At 43.6% G+C, this 24,674-nt stretch overlaps 1 protein-coding gene across 2 annotated transcripts; it reads right to left on the reverse strand.

Annotated features, from left to right (window-relative positions):
* Nucleotides 1-24,661, reverse strand: scamp1 (secretory carrier membrane protein 1). Of its 2 annotated transcripts, none has more exons than XM_052525574.1 (9): nucleotides 24,471-24,661; nucleotides 11,194-11,271; nucleotides 10,619-10,729; nucleotides 8,791-8,902; nucleotides 8,543-8,671; nucleotides 3,509-3,668; nucleotides 3,316-3,417; nucleotides 3,027-3,144; nucleotides 1-2,774 (listed from the first exon to the last, which is right to left on the reverse strand). In XM_052525574.1, exons 1-9 carry the CDS (start codon nucleotides 24,546-24,548, stop codon nucleotides 2,625-2,627), a joined length of 1,038 nt encoding a protein of 345 aa, XP_052381534.1. In that variant the 5' UTR covers nucleotides 24,549-24,661; the 3' UTR covers nucleotides 1-2,624. The 2 variants fall into 2 exon arrangements, with proteins under 2 accessions (XP_052381534.1, XP_035613074.1); XM_035757181.2 differs by lacking the exon at nucleotides 24,471-24,661 and adding an exon at nucleotides 23,919-24,363.
* Between the last annotated feature and the right edge of the window lie 13 nt (nucleotides 24,662-24,674).

Consider the following 24,674-nt stretch of genomic DNA (forward strand, 5'->3'; position numbering starts at 1 on the left):
TAGAGTTGCCTTCTGAATTTTATTTTGTGTTAATACAATAAATATACAAAACTTAAACTACTCAACATGCGACTAAAAAGGAGAGGAGAGTTTCTGTACAGTACAATGAAATTCAGGATACCAGCCGACAAGTTGTCAAACTTTACAAAATCTACAAACATCCCTTAAAGTTTGCTTAATTTTTTAAATAACTTCAATTTATTTCATTGTCAGAGTTGAGCAAGACAAATTTCATATTCATTCTCAGTACTTTACTATATACTTGATACATCGATTAAAAAGCACAAGTTAAAGCCACAGTCCATCTCAAAACACAAACATCGCTTAGTTTCACCTACTGACCTATTTCCCCGTTGATGCATTTATTGTTTTCAAGCCAACATATTTAACAGGAACATTCAGGTGCCATTCGTTCAGATTTTCAAAAGATGTAGAATAACTTAAAGTAGCTCAACACACACACACACATTCACTCATACTCAAGACCACAGAGAGATGACAATTAGACTATTAAGGAAAGTATAAAAAGGAAGATGCCAGCCTGTCTCTGCCCACAGTGTTCAACTGAACAACCAGTTATCCTTGTTAAGACTTCACTTTGACTGACACCCCACAACACACACGTCAATGATATTACAGCACACATGGACACGCACACACCCCTCAAACATCCCCAACCTCTCTTCATGTCACATTCAAAGGCTGAAAGTCACAGGTAGGTTCAGTTATAAACACTCAAAACAAGACAAGTTAATAAATTGAATGGTATCAGAACTTATTCAGTACTTTCTATCTAGCATGATGAATACAATCGAACTGAGGGGAAGACACAGAACAGACAAACCAATAAACAAGCCTCTGGGAATAGAATAATCTCTCCTTTCACTCAACCATGAAGATACAATAATGAATACTCAGGCGATCAGCATCTACACAGCACAGACCAATGATATAACTGGGATATAAACAATGATATCTCCTGTTCTGAAGGGGTGTTTGGAGAAAGAGGGACTATTGGAGTGATTCACTTTAATGCACAGCATCAACTTCAAACAGACAGAATCCTCCTTTTCATCAGTTCACCCACTCACTGGAGTGTAACCATGGACTTCTATACACACAGATGCCTAGACCAGAGTAGTGTCCAGCTGATCTGCAAGCTTTGTCATGCACGTAGAGTACATCTTGATATAATCCTGAATAGTACCAACTGTAACTGAGGTATGTCTCCACCAGAAAACCAAGGCTGGAGACGAGCTAGCTCTCTCACACGCTGGAGTCATTTGTTAGCATATAGTTTAGCTAGCATACACGTGTCTGTGCAGGTCTCAAGGCCTAGAATCCAGCTGTTGGGTGGATGTGTCTGTGTGTGAAGGAGTGTCTACATGAAGTGCAACTTTACCACTAAAGCAAGGGACAAGGCTGGAGGATAGAGGCTATGACATTTAGGTTCATGTCATCTGGTTCTTTGTTTATAAGGTATTTTGATCAAATGTTATCAAAGGCAAGACTACAAGGCTGTGAGAAAAGCACGGTTATGAAAAGGATAAGACAGTAGAAGACAGAATCCTGATTTCTGAGACTCGTGCCTGTTAAGTTGGACAGATGCAACCACAGGTGTCAGAGCTAACTGCTCTCTTTTAATCATAACGTCAACTGAACAATAACATGTCGCGTGACTGCCAGAGTGTATGAACTGTACAGACATAATAGTACCTTAACTTCCTGATTTAGAGTTCTGATCGGTTTACACTCGCTTCTTGAGATTAAACCATTTAGATGTGATCATTCCGAGGTATTAAACAATGTTGTGGAATGCACAGCATTCATCATCAACACTAGCCAGTATCACCACCAGAGGACACACCTCACTGACTAGTGACCATCTCAGCCTGACCGGCTCAGGGTTCAAAAGAAGTAAACAAGTGTTGATTTTATTTAATGTTACATTTTAACAGTACTTGGCTAAATCCAGTTAATAAAACAGTCGTGGAAGTGAATGGATAGCTACAGCTAAGAGAGTCTTGGTGCATTGAATTGACTTGGTACAATGCTTTAGAGAATGAGAGAAATATAGTATATAGGCCTCAGCATCAACATATAGAGAGACACTAATATTCATATACACACGCATACAGACAGCTGTACACCCATACATACACACAGCTGCACAATCATACACTCAAAAGGAAAGTTTGCAAACACTTAGTGACATGACTAAAGGGTATGGGGTAAGACAGACACAGGACAGGAGTGCATTAATAAAGTCACTGGGGTGGGCGGAGTTACAGCCCTCAGGGCATGTGAGAGGCGGGGCTTGGTGGAAGCTGGGTGTCACCATGTGAGCAGAATGAGAAGGAGAGGGATCAGACGGGGATGTCATAAAGCTCAAAGACTCTATAGGAAGTACATCTGCACTGGGAGACAAATTGAACTGAATGAAACGATTCAAACGAGCCTCTCATTTCATCTACTATGACATCATAGGTCTCATCCTTCTAGGTGTCATGCTAGTCATGTCAGTAGAGCTAGGTTAGGAGGGCAGGGAAACTCTAGCTCGCTCTGGAGCTTGGATTGAACAGATAGAAGAAAGAGGGCGAGCTCTAGGGGTGTCTGTGGACCAATCAGATCTGTTGCTTGAATGCTCCGCTGGCAGCGTTGGAGGCTGCAGTAGCGGCGGCTGTCTGGACCGTCTTGTTGGCCATGACGCCCGTGGCGAACTCTGCCTGGGCCTTCTCAAAGCTGGCCCCTGTGGTGCGATACATACCATGTACCTGAAGAAATTAGAGGGGGGTGTAGAGAGATGAGAGGGAAGGAAGATGAGAGGAATGGAGGGAGAAAGGAGACAGAGCAGTGAGAAGAGGTAATTATATACTTGAGCATGTCTATAAATACCCCATGTTCATCATCTCAGAGACCGTGTGGGTGTTCTGGTTCCATTAAGTCTCATCGTCTCTAACACAGTGAAAGGCTGAGTCTCATTCATACCTTTATGAATATAATGAAGAATTGTGTGTGTGGGGTACCTTTTTGAACATGATGAGGGACATGGTAGCAAGGGCAGTGAATAGAGCAGCGATGAGGATCATGATGATGCCAACAGGGATGCTCTTATTCAGACCAGTCAGAGCTGAAATCCACCCACTGAAGGAAAAAGGACAACCATAGACAAGATTAAAGGGTGAGTAACATGTAACCTTTATTACTTGTATTTCTATGTGCAATCAAAGTTCATTATGTTGCACCCTCTCTTCTCAGAGAACATTGTGACCGTGTCACTTTCTGTCAATATCTGTGATCGCTTCCTGTCCTTACCTGGCACCCCAGCCGGAGATGCCGATGGACTGCATCACATGAACACCAAACTGACAGATGTAGACGAAAAAGAAGACGAAGAAACGGAAAGAGCTGTCACTCCTGGAGAGAGAGGTGGAGAAAGTTTCCTGTTTAATGTTGACAAAGACGTCTGTGTGTGCGTGTGTGCGTGTGTAATTGTGTATGTAGCGACCTGAAGGCTCCGTAGAGGGGTCTATACCAGCAGACGAAGGAGCAGGGAGTGAAGATCATGAACCAGAGCATGGACAGGCCGAAGTCCACTCCTCTGGACGCATCCACACAGAACCAGGCCAAACAGCCAAACATGTTGGCAAACAGTGTCCCCGTGTGGACTGGAGCAGAACCAAACATAATATCATTGGTTAGTTTACATTTCTATCTGCAGGGTATTTAATGTTAAGTATAGAGCTGATATAAATCTTTGATGTGCAGAAAAAGGTGTAGAAATCAACTCTAAAACATTACATTTCTATCTGAAAGACTTTGATAGAGGACCTCAAGCTACCTCACTGTCCTGCCAAGTCATGCTAATGAAGAACAGGATGTGAGGAACAGGAGGAGGATTAGGAAAGATGGCAACTAAATAATTGAACACACTGAGGAGCCTGGTGGTGCCGTGCCAAGTGGAACGTGAACCAGCACACAGTGTATACACACACACACACAAGAAATGGATAATAAGATGATAGTTGGAGCTGTTTTGTTGGATTTCAGAGCAGCCTTCAATGTTATTGATCATAATTTGTTATTGAAAAACCTCACTTGTTATGGCTTTACATCACCTGCCACCACATGGATGGAGAGTTACTTATACAATATAACTCAAGAGTATTCTTCAATGGAAGCTTCTCTAACATCAGATACAGTGGGGCAAAAAAGTATTTAGTCAGCCACCAATTGTGCAAGTTATCCAACTTAGAAAGATGAGGCCTGTAATTTTCATCATAGGTACTCTTCAACTATGACAGACAAAATGAGGGAAAAATCCAGAAAATCACATTGCAGGATTTTTTATGAATTTATTTGCAAATTATGGTGGAAAATAAGTATCTCAATACTTTGTTATATACCCTTAGTTGGCAATGACAGAGGTCAAACGTTTTCTGTAAGTCTTCACAAGGTTTTCACACACTGTTGCTGGTATTTTGGCCCATTCCTCCATGCAGATCTCCTCTAGAGCAGTGATGTTTTGGACTTTCAACTCCCTCCAAAGATTTTCTATGGGGTTCCGATCTGGAGACTGGCTAGGCCACTCCAGGACCTTGAAATGCTTCTTACGAAGCCACTCCTTCGTTGCCCGGGCGGTGTGTTTGCGATCATTGTCATGCTGAAAGACCCAGCCACGTTTCATCTTCAATGCCCTTGCTGATGGAAGGAGGTTTTCACTCAAAATCTCACGATACATGGCCCCATTCATTCTTTCCTTTACACGGATCAGTCGTCCTGGTCCCTTTGCAGAAAAACAGCCCCAAAGCATGATGTTTCCACCTCCATGCTTCACAGTAGGTATGGTGTTCTTTGGATGCAACTCACCATTCTTTGTCCTCCAAACACGACGAGTTGAGTTTTTACCAAAAAGTTATATTTTGGTTTCATCTGACCATATGACATTCTCCCATCTTCTTCTGGATCATCCAAATGCTCTCTAGCAAACTTCAGACGGGCCTGGACATGTCAGGGGGACACGTCTGGCACTGCAGGATTTGAGTCCCTGGCAGCATAGTGTGTTACTGATGATAGGCTTTGTTACTTTGGTCCCAGCTCTCTGCAGGTCATTCACTAGGTCCCCCCGTGTGGTTCTGGGATTTTTGCTCACCGTTCTTGTAATCATTTTGACCCCACGGGGTGAGATCTTGCGTGGAGCCCCAGATCGAGGGAGATTATCAGTGGTCTTGTATGTCTTCCATTTCCTAATAATTGCTCCCACAGTCTTCCCAGCCTGGTGCAGGTCTACAATTTTCTTTCTGGTGTCCTTTGACAGCTCTTTGGTCTTGGCTATAGTGGAGTTTGGAGTGTGACTGTTTGAGGTTGTGGACAGGTGTCTTTTATGCTGATAACAAGTTCAAACAGGTGTCATTAATACAGGTAACGAGTGGAGGACAGAGGAGCCTCTTAAAGAAGAAGTTACAGGTCTGTGAGAGCCAGAAATCTTGCTTGTTTGTAGGTGACCAAATACTTATTTTCCACCATAATTTGCAAAAAATTAAAAATCATTAAAAATCCTACAATGTGATTTTCTGAAATGTTTTCCCTCATTTTGTCTGTCATAGTTGAAGTGTACCTATGATGAAAATTACAGGCCTCTCTCCTCTTTTTAAGTGGGAGAACTTGCACAATTGGTGGCTGACAATACTTTTTTTGCCCCACTGTATGTACAGTGCGGTATCCCTTTGGGCAGTTTCCTTGGGCTGTTACTCTTCTACTATTTTTACACTCGTCTTACAAGAAGCTAAAAGGACTAACTGCTTGAATACTCATACTACCCACACTAACCGTACCATTTGTGACGTGAATTGAGTATATAGTGAGCTTATAGTGAGCTTATTGGTCATAGTATGGATATAATTAGTATGCCACTTATACATCAAAGGGTTGCAAATGGTCTACTTTCCAGGAAATTTCTGGGAATTTTCCATGGGAAGTTAAGCCCTGCAGTTTTGCGTACATTCATCAAAAAAAGTTAGCTTATAACAGTGAACATTTTCTATGGGATACACAAGGCAATTCTAGGTCTCGTGGCATATTTTGGTTAAACTATCAATGAAATTGCAACCCTCTGCATCCACAGTGCATTCTTCCATCACATGTACAGTGCATTCTTCCATCACATGTACAGTGCATTCTTCCATCACATGTACAGTGCATTCTTCCATCACATGTACAGCTGATGCTCAAGATCTTTCATCACTAATGCATTCTTCCATCACATAGTGCATTCTTCCATCACATGTACAGTGAGCTTCCATCACACAGTGCATTCTTCCATCACATGTACAGCTGATGCCAAGGACTACATGCTTTCTGGTAAGTTTTGATTACAATACTAGGTGGGGTAAATATATTTTATATGACATACATCATTTTTTGTTAACTAGTAAAAAAAACTGCACAGAGAACTAACATCAACAACATGCATGACAGTCTCATGGTTGAGGACAAAATTACTTATCTTCTAGTCTTAAGACATTTGTGTTTAAAAATGCCTAACCACTTGTATAATCTATTTGTATACACTTCAAAACAGATACACAGTACATACCCGACACACCAATATGGGTTTCTTCATGGTACTCAAACCCAAAACAGATAGACAGTACAGACCCGACACACCAATATGGGTTTCTTCATGGTACTCAAACCCAAAACAGATACACAGTACAGACCCGACACACCAATATGAGTTTCTTCATGGTACTCAAACCCAAAACAGATACACAGTACAGACCCGACACACCAATATGGGTTTCTTCATGGTACTCAAACCCAAAACAGATACACAGTACAGACCCGACACACCAATATGGGTTTCTTCATGGTACTCAAACCCAAAACAGATTCAATGCACTGCTCAGTTATGTATAGAGCCAGATGTTACTCAGGCAAAACGACCTGCAATAATCTCGGAAGCTGGAGACTCATATCTCCCTCACTAGCTTTAAGCACCAGCTGTCATAACAGCTCTCAGATCACTGCACCTGTACATAGCTCATCTGTAAATATCCCATCCAATCTACCTCATCCCCATACTGTATTTATTTATCTTGCTCCTTTGCACCCCAGTATCTCAACTTGCACATTCATCATTTGCACATCCTACCATTCCTATATTGTAATTACTTTTCCACCCTGGCTTATTTATTGCCTTACCTCTCTTATCCTACCTCATTTGCACATGCTGTATATAGATTTTCCTACTGTATTATTGATTGTACGTTTGTTTATTCCATGTGTAACTCTGTGTTGTTGTACGTGTCGAACTGCTTTGCTTTATCTTGACCAGGTCACAGTTGCAAATGAGAACTTGTTCTCAACTAGCCTACCTGGTTAAATAAAGGTGAATAAAGACGCTGTGATACAATGTTTTTAAAGCTAAACTTGCTTTTTATTTATAGAAAAAATAAGTTTACCTTTAAAAACATATTTTATCACAGCGCCTCTTTCTAAAGCTCTCATTTAACTGTACTGTACTTTGTCATGTATTTGTACGTTTTATGTGGACCCCAGGAAGAGTAGCTGCTGCATGTGCAGGAGCTAATGGGGATCCTAATAAACTAAACAGTGTTCACACACACACATGGCGTACACACACACAGTCAATTAAATAATTCACAATAAGCAGAACTCTACCTTGGGGCTATAATAATGGCATGACTCTGGGCATTGTATAGAGTCTGGTGTGTTGTAGTCTACAGTCACATTGGCATGGACAGTCATAACTATAGCGAACTATTCTGAACCATACTGAAGAATCTAACACTTCTATAATGCTCTCTGGTGAGACGGGGAAAATCGCATAAGGTGTGGGGAAAGAGAGGAGAAGGTGAGAGAGAGAGATGCAGGAAGGGAGATACTGTAGGAGAGAGGTAGGAGTGCCCAAGACAGGTTGGAACTCCCAAAGCCTCCCCCAGTCACCTGACCCGGTCACATGACTAGCTGCATCATGTGGTAGTGGAATTCCACCCTGTACTATTGGCTCATATTGAATACATGCTGCATTTACATGTTCCTTTGTACCACTTCTCAATGGCCTTTTCAGCTCTAAGATATGCTGTCAGACAAGACAGCTGGGAGATCTGGAGAATAGTATTTTTTTAAGCTTGCAACAAAACTCAGGCAAAAGTTCAGGCATATTGAAAGTACAATTCTAAAAACTGTACATTTGCCATAGTAGAGTCTGACTTGACAAGGGAGCAGAGCAGTTAACATATGAGGTCACACTTATCCAGACGTAGTACATGATCTTGAGTAGAGACTGGAGCTAGGTTTATGTGGTTATGAGGTTTAGGGAACATAGATACAGTCACTCACACATCCAGATGTAGTACATGATCTTGGGTAGAGACTGGAGCTAGGTTTATGTAGTTATGAGGTTTAGGGAACATAGATACAGTCACTCACACATCCAGATGTAGTACATGATCTTGGGTAGAGACTGGAGCTAGGTTTATGTAGTTATGAGGTTTAGGGAACATAGATAGTCACTCACACATCCAGATGTAGTACATGATCTTGACAGTCTTCTGGAAATCTACAGGGATGTCCACTGTGATGTCATGGTAGAAACAGGGACCCACAGGGAACTTCTCTGGGAGAGGAGGCCAGTTGTTTTTCCTACCTGAACCAGGAGAGAGGAGAATGATGTTGCTAAGATCTTGTTTGAACTTTTGGGTCTGACAGAGCTTAACAATGTTTTAATGTGGAAACATTGAATGTTGTATGAAGGTTGGTGCCAACCTCCTGATGCGTTGAGGGACTGCATCTCTCTCTCCCGGCGGTCTAGCTCTGCTGCCTTCCTCTCCAGCTCCTCCTGTCTCCTCAGCAGCTCTGCTGAAGCCCGCACTTGCTCCTACACACACAGTCAAACAGGGGGCACTGACACTACAGTACACAGAGATGTTGCGGACGTTATGCAGACTGAGGCTCCATATGGCTGACAAGTCTGAGTTGATCTCTGACAGTTAACTTCAAGTCAACTTGAAATTGAGGCAGCTGACCTTGTTTTGTAATGTACAGTTGAAGTAGGAAGTTTACATACACTTAGGTTGGAGTCATTAAAACCCATTTTTCAACCACTCCACACATTTCTTGTTAACGAACTATAGTTCTGGCAAGTCGGTTAGGACATCTACTTTGTGCATGACAAGTCATTTTTAAAACAATTGTTTAAAGACAGATTATTTCACTGTATCACAATTCCAGCAGGTCAGAAGTTTACATACACTAAGTTGACTGACTTTAAACAGCTTGGAAAATTCCAGAAAATAATGCGATGGCTTTAGAAGGCCAACCAGTGCTAATTGACATCACTTGAGTCAAGGAGGTGTACCTGTGGATGTATTTCAAGGCCAACCTTCAAGCTCAGTGCCTCTCATTGACATCATGGGGAAATCAAAAGAAATCAGCCAAAAAAGAGATTGTAGACCTCCACAAGTCTGGATCATCCTTGGGAGCAATTTCCAAACGCCTGAAAGGTTGTGGAAGGCTACCCGAAACGTTTGACCCAAGTTAACCAATTTAAAAGGCAATGCTACTAAATTGAGTGCATGTAAACTTCTGACCCAGTGGGAATGTGATGAAAGAAATAAAAGCTGAAATAAATGATTCTCTACTATTATTCTGACATTTCACATTCTTAAAATAAAGTGGTGATCCCAACTGACCTAAAACAGGGAATCTTTACTGGGATTAAATGTCAGGAATTGTGAAAAACTGAGTTTAAATGTATTTGGCTAAGATGTATGTAAACTTCCGACTTCAACTGTATCTGTGTGTGTGTGTGTGTGTGTTTGGCAGAGACTACAGTGTCAGCACAGATGACAGCACAGTCCCAGTCGTCAGCTCCAACAGCTCTCTCTCCATGCAAGACAGAATAATTAACGCTCTGCTTCTTACTTTACAAAATGCTAATTGCCTCGCTATAACGTGTGTGCCTCATCTGTAGCATGCTACAACTGCAGGTGAAGCAATATCTGCATTTGACATCATTAGCTATCGCTAGTCACTAGCCATCTACTGAAAAAGAATGCTGAACAATGCATATTTAAAGTACAAAGGATTTGTATTTAAACAGTGAAGAGGAAGGATACTAGTCACATGCCTTATTGCCAACTTCCTGGTGCAGCATTCTGAAACTCTCTGTGTGTGTATGATCAAGGACAAAACTGTGTCAGTAGAGGTATAAAAAGTTCCTAAAACTTTAGATTAAGGCGTTTTCTTTTTCCTGTGTTATCTGTCTGCTTGTGTCTCTATCACACTCTCTTTTTGCAAACACTAAGTAATACTTTTCCCTCAGGAGGCAAGGTGTAGAGCTAAGCCATCTCCACACTGTCACAAACAGCTTTTATTAGAACACTCCACATGCTGAGGGAGAGCCTGCTGCCTCCTAGCCAGGAGCTGTCACACCCACCCCAGGGAGGGCATGCATGGTGTTTATATGGAAATACATTCCATTGCGAAAAGGTGCAGCCGTAGAGCTCTCCTCTCTTTTCTTCAGAGGGGTGGAATTGCATGGTGTAAAAGGGCAGAAGAGGTTGTGAGGTGTGTGTGGGGGAGCCGGGGGTACCTGTGTCTGTTGAGGCTGCGAGTATGCAGGCGGTTCTTCCGTAGGCTTCATGATGGCTGGCTGTGTGTTGGTGGTGGGGGCAGCTACTTTGGGTGCAGTGCCAGGAGGGACCTGGGAGAAAATAGAATCATCACACACTGGTTTAGTGTCAACCCACACCCTATCCTCCATGTAGTACACTACATGGAGGATAGCTCAAAACAAGGTAGTGTACTAGTGGTCCTCTATTGGTAGAACATGGTGCTTGCAACCCTAGGATAGTGAGTAAAATTCCCGGGACCACTTAAAAATGTATGCACATATGACTGCTAAATGTCTGCTAAATGTCATATATCACTAACGAGGGAATAGGGTGTTAGCTGAGAAGCAGACATTCAGGAATCAGAATCTTCAATCACTCCTCCTGGAAGGTAACTCTGAATATAATACCATAACGAACACTAATCATCTGTTGTCACCATCAGTACCATATCAGCTCTTCTATTTATCTCATCAATGGTGTCGCTATCTCACATCCAACAGCCCACCTCTCCTCAACACGTCTAACAATGTGCAGTGTACTGTGCAGTTCTCACCGGCTTGGCATCTGTGAAGGGGTTGTACTCTTCCAACCCCGGAGGAGCATTTTGTGTTACTTGTGTCACTGACGGATCCTGAGAGGAAAGGAAAAGAGAGAACAAAGTCAGTGTCCATACAGTATATCACCAGAAGCAGTGAGGCAGTCAGACTGCACTCCCATGGAGTAAATCAGGCCTTAATAACAGGCTCTCAAATTGCCTCGCCTATATCTGCTGCATTACCATGGTGTGATGAATGAACGCTAAAGCCACTCGTGTGACGTGAACGGAACATCTGTAGTGGATGCTAGACTAGCCTAAGCTTACTTCAACCCAATCTATGATGTCTGCTTACAAATCAAGAGCACCACCAGCCTCATCTACCTAACCTGGCCTCAGGTTTTCAAAAGAACAAACAGAACGTACTTTTCATCTGAAGAAGAGAATTCCTCCACAATTACAAGGCTGCAGACAGACCGACCCCAACAGCAGGCTAACCTTCACTGTCAACCCAGGGCTATAATCCAAAACTGGCAAAGACAGGATGATTCCAATCATTTTCCCCACCACAGACAGCTATAAATATGTCAGAGCCCACTAGTTAGAGAAGAGAACGCCTTCCTCTGCTAAGAAAAAAGACTGGGTACTGCTGCTGGCATGCTGTGCAGTGTAGACAGATACAGTCTAGGCTAATCATTATATTTCATCAACCTTTATTTTAGGCTATGCAGATTCCATGTTAGTATCAGTCGGTTAAAATCTCAGTTTCATTGGCCTACTTTGTTCTCCAGTCTCCTTGTAAATCCAGCAGGCAACAGCTAGGCTATTTGCCAAGTGCTAAAAGTAGGCCTATGGGTGCACCTCCCAGGACTGATGCATTGTTTAACTACTGTGTGTCCACTGTGTCTACAGGTGTGTGCTGCGGTCAGCTCTGAAACAGAGAATAAGGTGTGCTTTGGTGTAGTCTATATCATCACTGTGTGTGTGTGTGCATGGTGTAGGGTGCATTTCAGGTAGCCAACTCACAATGACAAGACATTTCACTCATACAGCATAAATTCAGATGAGACTCAGGTTCAGTGCGGTCCAAGATAGCAGTTTATACTGGATTTATTGGCTACAGACTGGTGCAGTGGAGTATAGCCAGTTACAGCCGGTACAGTCCAGTATCAGTCAGTCTGTCCCAGTCCAACCCTCCTCCTCTGTTCTGACTGACTCATGTCTGTGTTTAACAGAAGCAGGCTGCTCCTTGTCCCGAGGACAGGTCAGTCATCAATATTTCAGGGTATATAGTGATGAATCTGTAATACGGTCCTGACGCACAGCCACAAACACACAGCGCTTAAGTACAAGCACAGCACATGGAACTTCAAAACTACAAGATAAGCTACTGCTTTTGTTAGCCTACAGTACAACAGATTCAACAGGTTGGGCCGATCTAGGTTATGTGAAACACAAAAAACATCTCAGTTAATATTAGAAATGAGGGGCCGTTAACATAGCTCCACGAGAAGGTGAAGTATTCCTCTCCTTCTGAGAGCATCTCACAGAGAGAAAGCAGCCGTACAGGCAGTCACTACTGCCACAGCAACAATGACGCTGACGCGCACAATGTAAACACACAAACACGTGGGTGTGTGTGTGTGTGTTAGATAGGGATAACTTGTAGCCTCCCTACATCAATCTCATAGAGACATTGCAACAACGACTTCTTCATCAGCTCTATGGTAGATGGGTTTTAGGAAGGCAAATTATTTGATAAGAGAAACTACCATGAAAGAGCAGGAAGCAAGTCAGGGGAAAGCAGCCAAAAATACCCGAAGCACCAGCTGTCACCATGACAGCACCATATGATTTCATGAACTATTGAAGAGAGCCCGGAGTTGCAGGGAATTAATCACAAAGCTACTGGCTTCAAGGCTTAAACAGGCTGAAATGGGGAGTCAATGAAAAGCGGCTATGAAAGTAAACTGACATTTACTCCTGAGGTACTGACATATTGCACCCTCTACAACCACTGATTATTATTTGACCTTGCTGGTCATCTATGAACATCTTGATGAACAATCTGGCCGTAAATGGTCATGTACTCTTATAAGCTCCACCTGTCACAGCCAGGGTTCCCGGGTGGCGCAGCGTTCTAAGGCACTACATCTCAGGGCTAGAGGCGTCCCTACAGACCCCGGTTCGATTCCAGGCTGTATCACAACCGGCCGGGATTGAGAGTTCCATAGGACGGCACACAATTGGCCCAGCTTCGACTAGGTTGTCATTGAAAATAAGAATTTGTTCTTAACTGACTTCCCTAGTTAAATAAAGGTTAAATAAAAATAAAGAGGACTAACTACCACCCAGAACCTGGTTCCTCTCTAGGTTTCTTCCTAGGGTCCTGCCTTTCTAGGGAGTTTTTTCCGAGCCACCGTGCTTCTACATCTGCATTGCTTCCTGTTTGGGGTTTTAGACTGAGTTTCTGTATAGCACTGTGACATCTGCTGATGTAAAAAGGGCTTTATAAATACATTTGATTGATTGAACTAACAATGCCATTACCAACAGTGGTCTTAGAAATCCTGTGTTCTGTTAGGTTAGCCTAGGCCTAATTCTGGGGTGCACAGATTTGGTCATTGAGGACAGCAGTCCCTGCTGCTTCACATCCATGCCTTTTAAATCACTAAGAAACTAGGTGTGTGCTGTGCACTCTGTGCAATATGTGATTTATTGATCCATGACAGGGAGGAGCCCAACAGGACAGCGGCCCACTAGGACTGGGGTAAGGCAGGCACTCATGTCCCAATTCAAGTGACAAATGTGAGCACTTCAGATGGAATCACGACAGCCTTCCAGCTCTGAACTCTGACCAATCCTGGATGTCCACACACACACACACGTCAAAAGTTGACACACCCACTCATTCAAGGGTTTCTCTTTATTTTGTACAAATTTCTACATTGTAGAATAATAGTGAAGAAAACTATACAAATAGAAAACTGAAATAACACATATGGAATCATGTAGTAACCCCCAAAAAAGTGTTAAACAAATCAAAATATATTAAAGATTCTTCAAAGTAGCCACCCTTTGCCTTGATGACAGCTTTGCACACTTTTGGCATTCTTTCAAACAGCTTCATGAGGAATGCTTTTCCAACAGTCTTGAAGGAGTTCCCACATATGCTGAGAACTTGTTGGCTGTTGTCCTTCACTCTGCGGTCCAACTCATCCCAAACCATCTCAATTGGGTTTAGATTGGTTAATTGTGGAGGCCATGTCATATGATGCAGCACTCCATCACACTCCTTCTTGGTCAATGAATCCTTACACAGCCTGGAGGTGTGTTATAGGTCATTGTCCTGTTGAAAAACAAATGATAGTCCCACTAAGCGCAAAACAGATGGGCTGGCGTATCGCTGCAGAGTGCAGCAAAAATCTCAAATTTGACCAAAGGACAGATTTCCACCAATCTAATGTTAATTGCTCGTGTTTCTTGGCCCAAGCAAATATTTTATTATTCTTAAATGGGGGCCCCTTTAGTGGTTTCTTTGTAGTAATTCGTCCATGGAGGCCTGATTCACACAGTCTCCTCTGAACAGTTGATGTTGAGATGTGTCTGTTACTTGAATTCTGAAACATTTATTTGATGGTTTTTGCAACTGCACTTGAATAAACTTTCAAAGTTCTTGACATTTTCCGGATCGTCAGACCTTCCTGTCTTAAAGTAATGGACTGTTGTTTCTCTTTGCTTATTTGAGCTGTTCTTGTCATCGTATGGACTTGGTCTTTTACCAAATAGGGCTATCATCTGTATTCCACCTTTACCTTGTTACAACACAACTGATTGGCTCAAACGCATTAAGGAAATAAATTCCACAAATTAACAAGGGACACCTGTTAGTTGTAATGCCTTCCAGGTGACTACCTCATGAAGCTGGTTGAGACAATGCCAAGAATGTGCAAAGCTGTCATCAAGGCAAAGGGTGGCTACTTTGAAGAAGCTCAAATATTTTGATTTGTTTAAAACTTTTTTGTTTACATGATTCCATGTGTAATTTCATAGTTCTATGAATCTCACTATTAATCTACAATGTAGTTAAAAAATAAAGAAAAACCTTGGAATGAGTAGGTGTGTCCAAACTGGACTGGTACTATATATATTTTTTAGGATCCCATTAGCTGTTGCAATAGCAGCAGCTACTCTTCCTGGGGTCCACAATCTGCAGCAATACGTGAGAGCAGAGAAATGCAGAGGGACTAATCATGTATAGCCCAATAAATTACTGTTTGTGGCACTGTGGTTAGCACACCACTCCACAACTCGTGTTGAGTTACACACATTTCTATACAGCACAGTTAGCTGTGGGAAGTACACCATTCATACCTTCTCTAACAATAAAACCATGCGTACGACCAAGCCACATTATTCAAAGAGCAAGGAGGGGACAGAATTGAATGAGGGTAACTCCGCTGCTCCCAGGATTGACAAAGCAATGATTAAAGGACAAGAGTATGTGTGTGTTGAGAGCTAGCAAGCAACCGTGGCAGTGATTAAACTATAATTTAATTGAAACAGAGAAAGAAAAGGCAAGAGAGAAAGCAAGAAAGAGGTTTGTGTCTAAAACAAGGAACAACTAGCCTGGGAAGTAACTTAACGAAGTTAAACTGAACTCTGGAACGCAGGCCTATTTCTCATCAACGGAGTTGAGCGGCGCCTAGTGTGGGCCGACTGCAGGTCGCGACATCACATAAAATGAAGTTATCAAAACTACAGATTTCAGCAACCAAATAGCCCGCAATTACACGGGTAAATGTCCATGTGATGTTGCGAGCTCCAGTCCGCCCACACTAGTCGCCGCTCAACTCTGTTGATATGAAGTTGGCTACATCATCGAGTTGAGTTTGACTTAGCTAGGAAGCAGTCTAGGCAAACAATACAAAGCAGGACCTGTTCACCAAACAAACAGGGTAAAATGTGCTGTGAGGATCAAATACACAGTTTCTACCTGGTAAGACACTTCTACATTGACAGTCTACAGATCTAAGTAATAGTGTTACGTTCCTCAGTTTCTGTGTTGTGGTTTTGTTTGTATGTATGTGTGTGTTTCAGGATGGCTTCCCAGATTCCTCTAAGCAGCTGATTGGTCTGCCCCATTGATGATTGGCGCTGACCCCACCCTCTCATCAGAAACAGCTGTCTTCAATTACCAACTCCTTCTCCAGCTATATAAGCCAGTGTTCTGTTGCTCAGAAGGGAGAGATCCTGTGTTGGTTGTTGTTAGGAGAGATTTGATTAGTATGTCCTATGTTGGTTTTTGTTAATTATTTTGTAACGGTCCTGCAGAGGTATGTTTATGTCCAAAGGACTGTTTTGATTAGTGAACATACATAACCCGCAGTATTTACTGTCTATACACACTAGGTAAGACCGGGGTGGACCACCCCCTGTATTTTGGTTAGCAAACCAGGTGGTGCTAAGTTAGGTAAGTAGTGGGTAGGCAGGTAAGGTAGGAGAGGGGGCTTTGACATTTACTTTCTTTGGTTCCGTCCAGCCCCTTTCCCCCAAAATTACCATGTGATGGAATAAATTCCATGTAACCGGTATCATTCTCTGCCTTTGTCATCCTTACTCGCACCTACAATCCCATATCCCTTTCACTCCACGGGGAGTTCGAGTTGTAGCAGGGTGTTGCGTTCGCTCTTCCTAGAGGCGTACGTAACAAATAGGCTACAATTATCATAATGAAAGCAATGCAACATCTCATCTTACAACCACCACAGTAGCATGTATCAATGCAGAACTCCTGGAAAGCAAATGTGGTGTGGTCACAGAACTGTTGTATTTTTTTTACTTTTAAAATTTTCCTAGGCAAGTCAGTTAAGAACAAATTCTTATTTACAATGATGGCCTACCCCGGCCAAACCATCTGGCCCTGCGCCGCCCTATGGGACTCCCGATTCAGCCTGGATTTGAACCAGGAACTGTAGTGCCTTAGACTGCTGTGACCCTCAGGACATAGCAGCACATCAAATGACTGTAGGCATCCATCATGTTGTTTTGACGAAACAACTTAAATTATTGGCTTGAATAGAGTATTCTACCTGTCAATCACAATGTGGTGATTGAATTCCTAGACACCAGTTGAGACAGCGGGCTACCATTAGACCACACACCTCATGCGAGACTTCCTACCACGGTTTACACAGCAGGAATATGGTGCAGTTTGGACAAAGTTGGATTCAGATGTTTATTTGATAGCAAAAGACATTTCACGTTATGTCTGGTAAATACAGTTCCTAGAAATTATACATATGCTTTTGTTGTCAGGAAACATTTATTTTTGTGATGTCAGTTATATTGTGGTATTACTATTTTCCGTCACCAAACACCAGAACGATGGCCAAACTACCTATGTTGTGTCCAAAGCGATCTGAGCCGAGAGACACCCTCAAAGACTGGGATTATCATTCCCAGAATCACTGACAACAAAAGGTGCCCCAACAGTGCTCCCATTCACCCCCTCTTCAAATCCCCTGGATTATTTATTCCAAATAGATCACAGACACACATTTTTATAGCATGTGGGTTGTGCTCAGACTTCTACTCTGCAGACTTCAAGAAGAATCAGCGTGTGGCCATTGAAGATGAATCTACATTGTGTCAGTTGCGAAAGGGCGTGTTTTGGACATATAAAAGTATTTTGTTTCCCACAACATAAAAAATGGTCAATGCTACACACAGTCCAATACAAGCAACACGTTGGCCGGTGAAGTCTGTAACACTGCTGTCATGTCCACCATGTCTGTAACACTGCTGTCATGTCCACCATGTCTGTAACACTGCTGTCATGTCCACCATGTCTGTAACACTGCTGTCATGTCCACCATGTCTGTAACACTGCTGTCATGTCCACCATGTCTGTAACACTGCTGTCATGTCCACCATGTCTGTAACACTGCTGTCATGTCCACCATGTCTGTAACACTGCTGTCATGTCCACCATGTCTGTAACACTGCTGTCATGTCCACCATGTCTGTAACACTGCTGTCATGTCCACCATGTCTGTAACACTGCTGTCATGTCCACCATGTCTGTAACACTGCTGTCATGTCCACCATGTCTGTAACACGGCTGTCATGTCCACCATGTCTGTAACACTGCTTTCATGTCCACCATGTCTGTAACACTGCTGTCATGTCCACCATGTCTGTAACACTGCTGTCATGTCCACCATGTCTGTAACACTGCTGTCATGTCAACCATGTCTGTAACACTGCTGTCATGTCCACCATGTCTGTAACACTGCTGTCATGTCCACCATGTCTGTAACACGGCTGTCATGTCCACCATGTCTAACACGGCTGTCATGTCCACCATGTCTAACACGGCTGTCATGTCCACCATGTCTGTAACACTGCTGTCATGTCCACCATGTCTGTAACACTGCTGTCATGTCAACCATGTCTGTAACACTGCTGTCATGTCCACCATGTCTGTAACACTGCTGTCATGTCCACCATGTCTGTAACACTGCTGTCATGTCCACCATGTCTGTAACACTGCTGTCATGTCCACCATGTCTGTAACACGGCTGTCATGTCCACCATGTCTAACACGGCTGTCATGTCCACCATGTCTGTAACACTGCTGTCATGTCAACCATGTCTGTAACACTGCTGTCATGTCCACCATGTCTGTAACACTGCTGTCATGTCCACCATGTCTGTAACACTGCTGTCATGTCCACCATGTCTGTAACACTGCTGTCATGTCAACCATGTCTAACACTGCTGTCATGTCCACCATGTCTGTAACACTGCTGTCATGTCCACCATGTCTGTAACACTGCTGTCATGTCCACCATGTCTGTAACACGGCTGTCATGTCCACCATGTCTAACACGGCTGTCATGTCCACCATGTCTAACACTGCTGTCATGTCCACCATGTCTGTAACACTGCTGTCATGTCCACCATGTCTGTAACACTGCTGTCATGTCCACCATGTCTGTAACACTGCTGTCATGTCCACCATGTCTGTAACACGGCTGTCATGTCCACCATGTCTAACACTGCTGTCATGTCCACCATGTCTGTAACACTGCTGTCATGTCCACCATGTCTGTAACACGGCTGTCATGTCCACCATGTCTAACACTGCTGTCATGTCCACCATGTCTAACACTGTCAACACTGTAACACTGCTGTCATGTCCACCATGTCTGTAACACTGCTGTCATGTCATGTAACACTGCTGTCATGTCCACCATGTCTGTAACACTGCTGTCATGTCCACCATGTCTGTAACACGGCTGTCATGTCCACCATGTCTAACACTGCTGTCATGTCCACCATGTCTAACACTGCTGTCATGTCCACCATGTCTAACACTGCTGTCATGTCCACCATGTAACACTGCTGTCATGTCCACCATGTCTGTAACACTGCTGTCATGTCCACCATGTCTGTAACACTGCTGTCATGTCAACCATGTCTGTAACACTGCTGTCATGTCCACCATGTCTGTAACACTGCTGTCATGTCCACCATGTCTGTAACACTGCTGTCATGTCCACCATGTCTAACACTGCTGTCATGTCCACCATGTCTAACACTGCTGTCATGTCCGCCATGTCTGTAACACTGCTGTCATGTCCACCATGTCTGTAACACTGCTGTCATGTCCACCATGTCTGTAACACTGCTGTCATGTCCACCATGTCTGTAACACTGCTGTCATGTCCACCATGTCTGTAACACTGCTGTCATGTCCACCATGTCTGTAACACTGCTGTCATGTCATGTCTGTAACACTGCTGTCATGTCCACCATGTCTGTAACACTGCTGTCAACACTGCTGTCATGTCCACCATGTCTGTAACACTGCTGTCATGTCCACCATGTCTGTAACACTGCTGTCATGTCCACCATGTCTGTAACACTGCTGTCATGTCCACCATGTCTGTAACACTGCTGTCATGTCATGTCCACCATGTCTGTAACACTGCTGTCATGTCCACCATGTCTGTAACACTGCTGTCATGTCCACCATGTCTGTAACACTGCTGTCATGTCCACCATGTCTGTAACACTGCTGTCATGTCCACCATGTCTGTAACACTGCTGTCATGTCCACCATGTCTGTAACACTGCTGTCATGTCCACCATGTCTGTAACACTGCTGTCATGTCCACCATGTCTGTAACACTGCTGTCATGTCCACCATGTCTGTAACACTGCTGTCATGTCCACCATGTCTGTAACACTGCTGTCATGTCCACCATGTCTGTAACACTGCTGTCATGTCCACCATGTCTGTAACACTGCTGTCATGTCCACCATGTCTGTAACACTGCTGTCATGTCCACCATGTCTGTAACACTGCTGTCATGTCCACCATGTCTGTAACACTGCTGTCATGTCCACCATGTCTGTAACACTGTCATGTCCACATGTCATGTCATGTCATGTCTAACACTGCTGTCATGTCCACCATGTCTGTAACACTGCTGTCATGTCTGTAACACTGCTGTCATGTCATGTCTGTAACACTGCTGTCATGTCCACCATGTCTGTAACACTGCTGTCATGTCCACCATGTCTGTAACACTGCTGTCATGTCCACCATGTCTGTAACACTGCTGTCATGTCCACCATGTCTGTAACACTGCTGTCATGTCCACCATGTCTGTAACACTGCTGTCATGTCATGTAACACTCTGTCATGTCCACCATGTCTGTAACACTGCTGTCATGTCCACCATGTCTGTAACACTGCTGTCATGTCCACCATGTCTAACACTGCTGTCATGTCCACCATGTCTGTAACACTGCTGTCATGTCCACCATGTCTAACACTGCTGTCATGTCCGCCATGTCTGTAACACTGCTGTCATGTCCACCATGTCTGTAACACTGCTGTCATGTCCACCATGTCTGTAACACTGCTGTCATGTCCACCATGTCTGTAACACTGCTGTCATGTCCACCATGTCTGTAACACTGCTGTCATGTCCACCATGTCTGTAACACTGCTGTCATGTCCACCATGTCTGTAACACTGCTGTCATGTCCACCATGTCTGTAACACTGCTGTCATGTCCACCATGTCTGTAACACTGCTGTCATGTCCACCATGTCTGTAACACTGCTGTCATGTCCACCATGTCTGTAACACTGCTGTCTGTAACACTGCTGTCATGTCCACCATGTCTGTAACACTGCTGTCATGTCCACCATGTCTGTAACACTGCTGTCATGTCCACCATGTCTGTAACACTGCTGTCATGTCCACCATGTCTGTAACACTGCTGTCATGTCCACCATGTCTGTAACACTGCTGTCATGTCCACCATGTCTGTAACACTGCTGTCATGTCCACCATGTCTGTAACACTGCTGTCATGTCCACCATGTCTGTGTCATGTCCACCATGTCTGTAACACTGCTGTCATGTCCACCATGTCTGTAACACTGCTGTCATGTCCACCATGTCTGTAACACTGCTGTCATGTCCACCATGTCTGTAACACTGCTGTCATGTCCACCATGTCTGTAACACTGCTGTCATGTCCACCATGTCTGTAACACTGCTGTCATGTCCACCATGTCTGTAACACTGCTGTCATGTCCACCATGTCTGTAACACTGCTGTCATGTCCACCATGTCTGTAACACTGCTGTCATGTCCACCATGTCTGTAACACTGCTGTCATGTCCACCATGTCTGTAACACTGCTGTCATGTCCACCATGTCTGTAACACTGCTGTCATGTCCACCATGTCTGTAACACTGCTGTCATGTCCACCATGTCTGTAACATGTCATGTCCACCATGTCTCGTAACACTGCTGTCATGTCCACCATGTCTGTAACACTGCTGTCATGTCCACCATGTCTGTAACACTGTCATGTCATGTCTGTAACACTGCTGTCATGTCCACCATGTCTGTAACACTGCTGTCATGTCCACCATGTCTGTAACACTGCTGTCATGTCCACCATGTCTGTAACACTGCTGTCATGTCCACCATGTCTGTAACACTGCTGTCATGTCCACCATGTCTGTAACACTGCTGTCATGTCCACCATGTCTGTAACACTGCTGTCATGTCATGTCCACCATGTCTGTAACATGTCATGTCTGTAACACTGCTGTCATGTCCACCATGTAACACTGCTGTCATGTCTGTAACACTGCCACATGTCTGTAACACTGCTGTCATGTCCACCATGTCTGTAACACTGCTGTCATGTCCACCATGTCTGTAACACTGCTGTCATGTCCACCATGTCTGTAACACTGCTGTCATGTCCACCATGTCTGTAACACTGCTGTCATGTCCACCATGTCTGTAACACTGCTGTCATGTCCACCATGTCTGTAACACTGCTGTCATGTCCACCATGTCTGTAACACTGCTGTCATGTCCACCATGTCTGTAACACTGCTGTCATGTCCACCATGTCTGTAACACTGCTGTCATGTCCACCATGTCTGTAACACTGCTGTCATGTCCACCATGTCTGTAACACGGCTGTCATGTCCACCATGTCTGTAACACTGCTGTCATGTCCACCATGTCTGTAACACTGCTGTCATGTCCACCATGTCTGTAACACTGCTGTCATGTCCACCATGTCTGTAACACTGCTGTCATGTCCACCATGTCTGTAACACTGCTGTCATGTCCACCATGTCTGTAACACTGCTGTCATGTCCACCATGTCTGTAACACTGCTGTCATGTCCACCATGTCTGTAACACTGCTGTCATGTCCACCATGTCTGTAACACTGCTGTCATGTCCACCATGTCTGTAACACTGCTGTCATGTCCACCATGTCTGTAACACTGCTGTCATGTCCACCATGTCTGTAACACTGCTGTCATGTCCACCATGTCTGTAACACTGCTGTCATGTCCACCATGTCTGTAACACTGCTGTCATGTCCACCATGTCTGTAACACTGCTGTCATGTCCACCATGTCTGTAACACTGCTGTCATGTCCACCATGTCTGTAACACTGCTGTCATGTCCACCATGTCTGTAACACTGCTGTCATGTCCACCATGTCTGTAACACTGCTGTCATGTTCAACGCCAAGCACTAACTGCCTGCCAACATAAATTTCAATGAGTTGTCTTAAATGAATAACTCACAAGTGCTTAATGAATCAACATGAGATGAGGCCACATAAGTGCGTGTGTGACCATATACGCTGCCGGTCTAGCAGAGATAAACAGTTCAGGTGAAGACGCACCACAATAGATGGGTGGCAAATCATAAGCAAGTTAACGTTAGCTAGCTAGATGTAGCAGCAAGCATACTGACACTGATAACATCACACATGACAAGAATACGCTAAATCATCTGGCTAGCTAGTTTACTCTACTAGCTAATATCGTTTGTAAATAATTGCCTGATATAGTACAACTTTATATTTGTTCCAAATAACGAATTGAGAGTTACTGTACTGTTAACGTCTAGGTTGAAGATGACAATATATTTTCGACCTAGGCTAATGTTAAACGTTTGCTAGAAATTATTGCAAGCTAGCTAGCGGACGTTACTGCTGCTATGTTGTCAGTCATGCCAGGAGAAACGACCTGACACTACTATCGTTAGAAAACTAGCTAACGTTAGCTTAGTAAGCTAACATGCACTCAACAGAGATGACATAGCTTGCTAGTTATAATAAGACTAACCAGTTAGCATAGCCAAATGACAGACCGGTGAGTATTACACCTACCTGAAAAGGATTATTGAATTCAGGGTCCGCGAACGGGTTGTGGTCGAAATCTGACATCGTACTTCGATGATGTCTTCAATTATTAAAAACCAAAGTGGTAGTAAAAAAATAAACAGCTGTACTTCAAAACAACGGCTGCAGCTAGTCTTGTCGCGGATTGCTTTGACCTCCGTTCCGCCAGCAAGAATAAGCAAGACCTAGCCAGAATAAAGCTGTGACCTCGGAGATTGTCCTTCAAAATAAAAGTTCCGCAATGAAGATTGTGAAAAATAATACAAATGGTCGAAAATCTTAACATTTTATGAGGAAATGTTAGCAGACGTATAATGTTGTTTAGTGCGGTTTCATATTGGACATACTACACCATTGTACACAATTCCCTTTACATTGTGTCTCAGTAAAAGGGGGTTCCATTCTACTCAGGAAACAAAACATGGCTCACATTTGGGAACACACACAAACGGCTTCAACAGGAGGAGGGAAAAGGATTGGTATTTTTGAAGGCCGATGTTCAGCCCAGCCAATCAAGCAGCTCCGTTTACTAGCTTTTACCTGCTTGTGTACTTGTATCCAACAACGGATCAGTAGAGACGGCTGGATGCGCTTGCATCGCTGGACTTGGAAACTCATGCAGCCTCAATTTTGTGGAAGGTAGGCTAATAAGCAAAGCCACTTACAGTTCTGAATCTAACATTACTTAACATAAGCGATTACAGCATACAAGCAGCCTACATGTGTTGTGGTGACAGTTACTAT

This window comes from Oncorhynchus keta, chromosome 9 (genome assembly GCF_023373465.1).
Source record: "Oncorhynchus keta strain PuntledgeMale-10-30-2019 chromosome 9, Oket_V2, whole genome shotgun sequence".
NCBI lineage: Eukaryota > Metazoa > Chordata > Actinopteri > Salmoniformes > Salmonidae > Oncorhynchus > Oncorhynchus keta.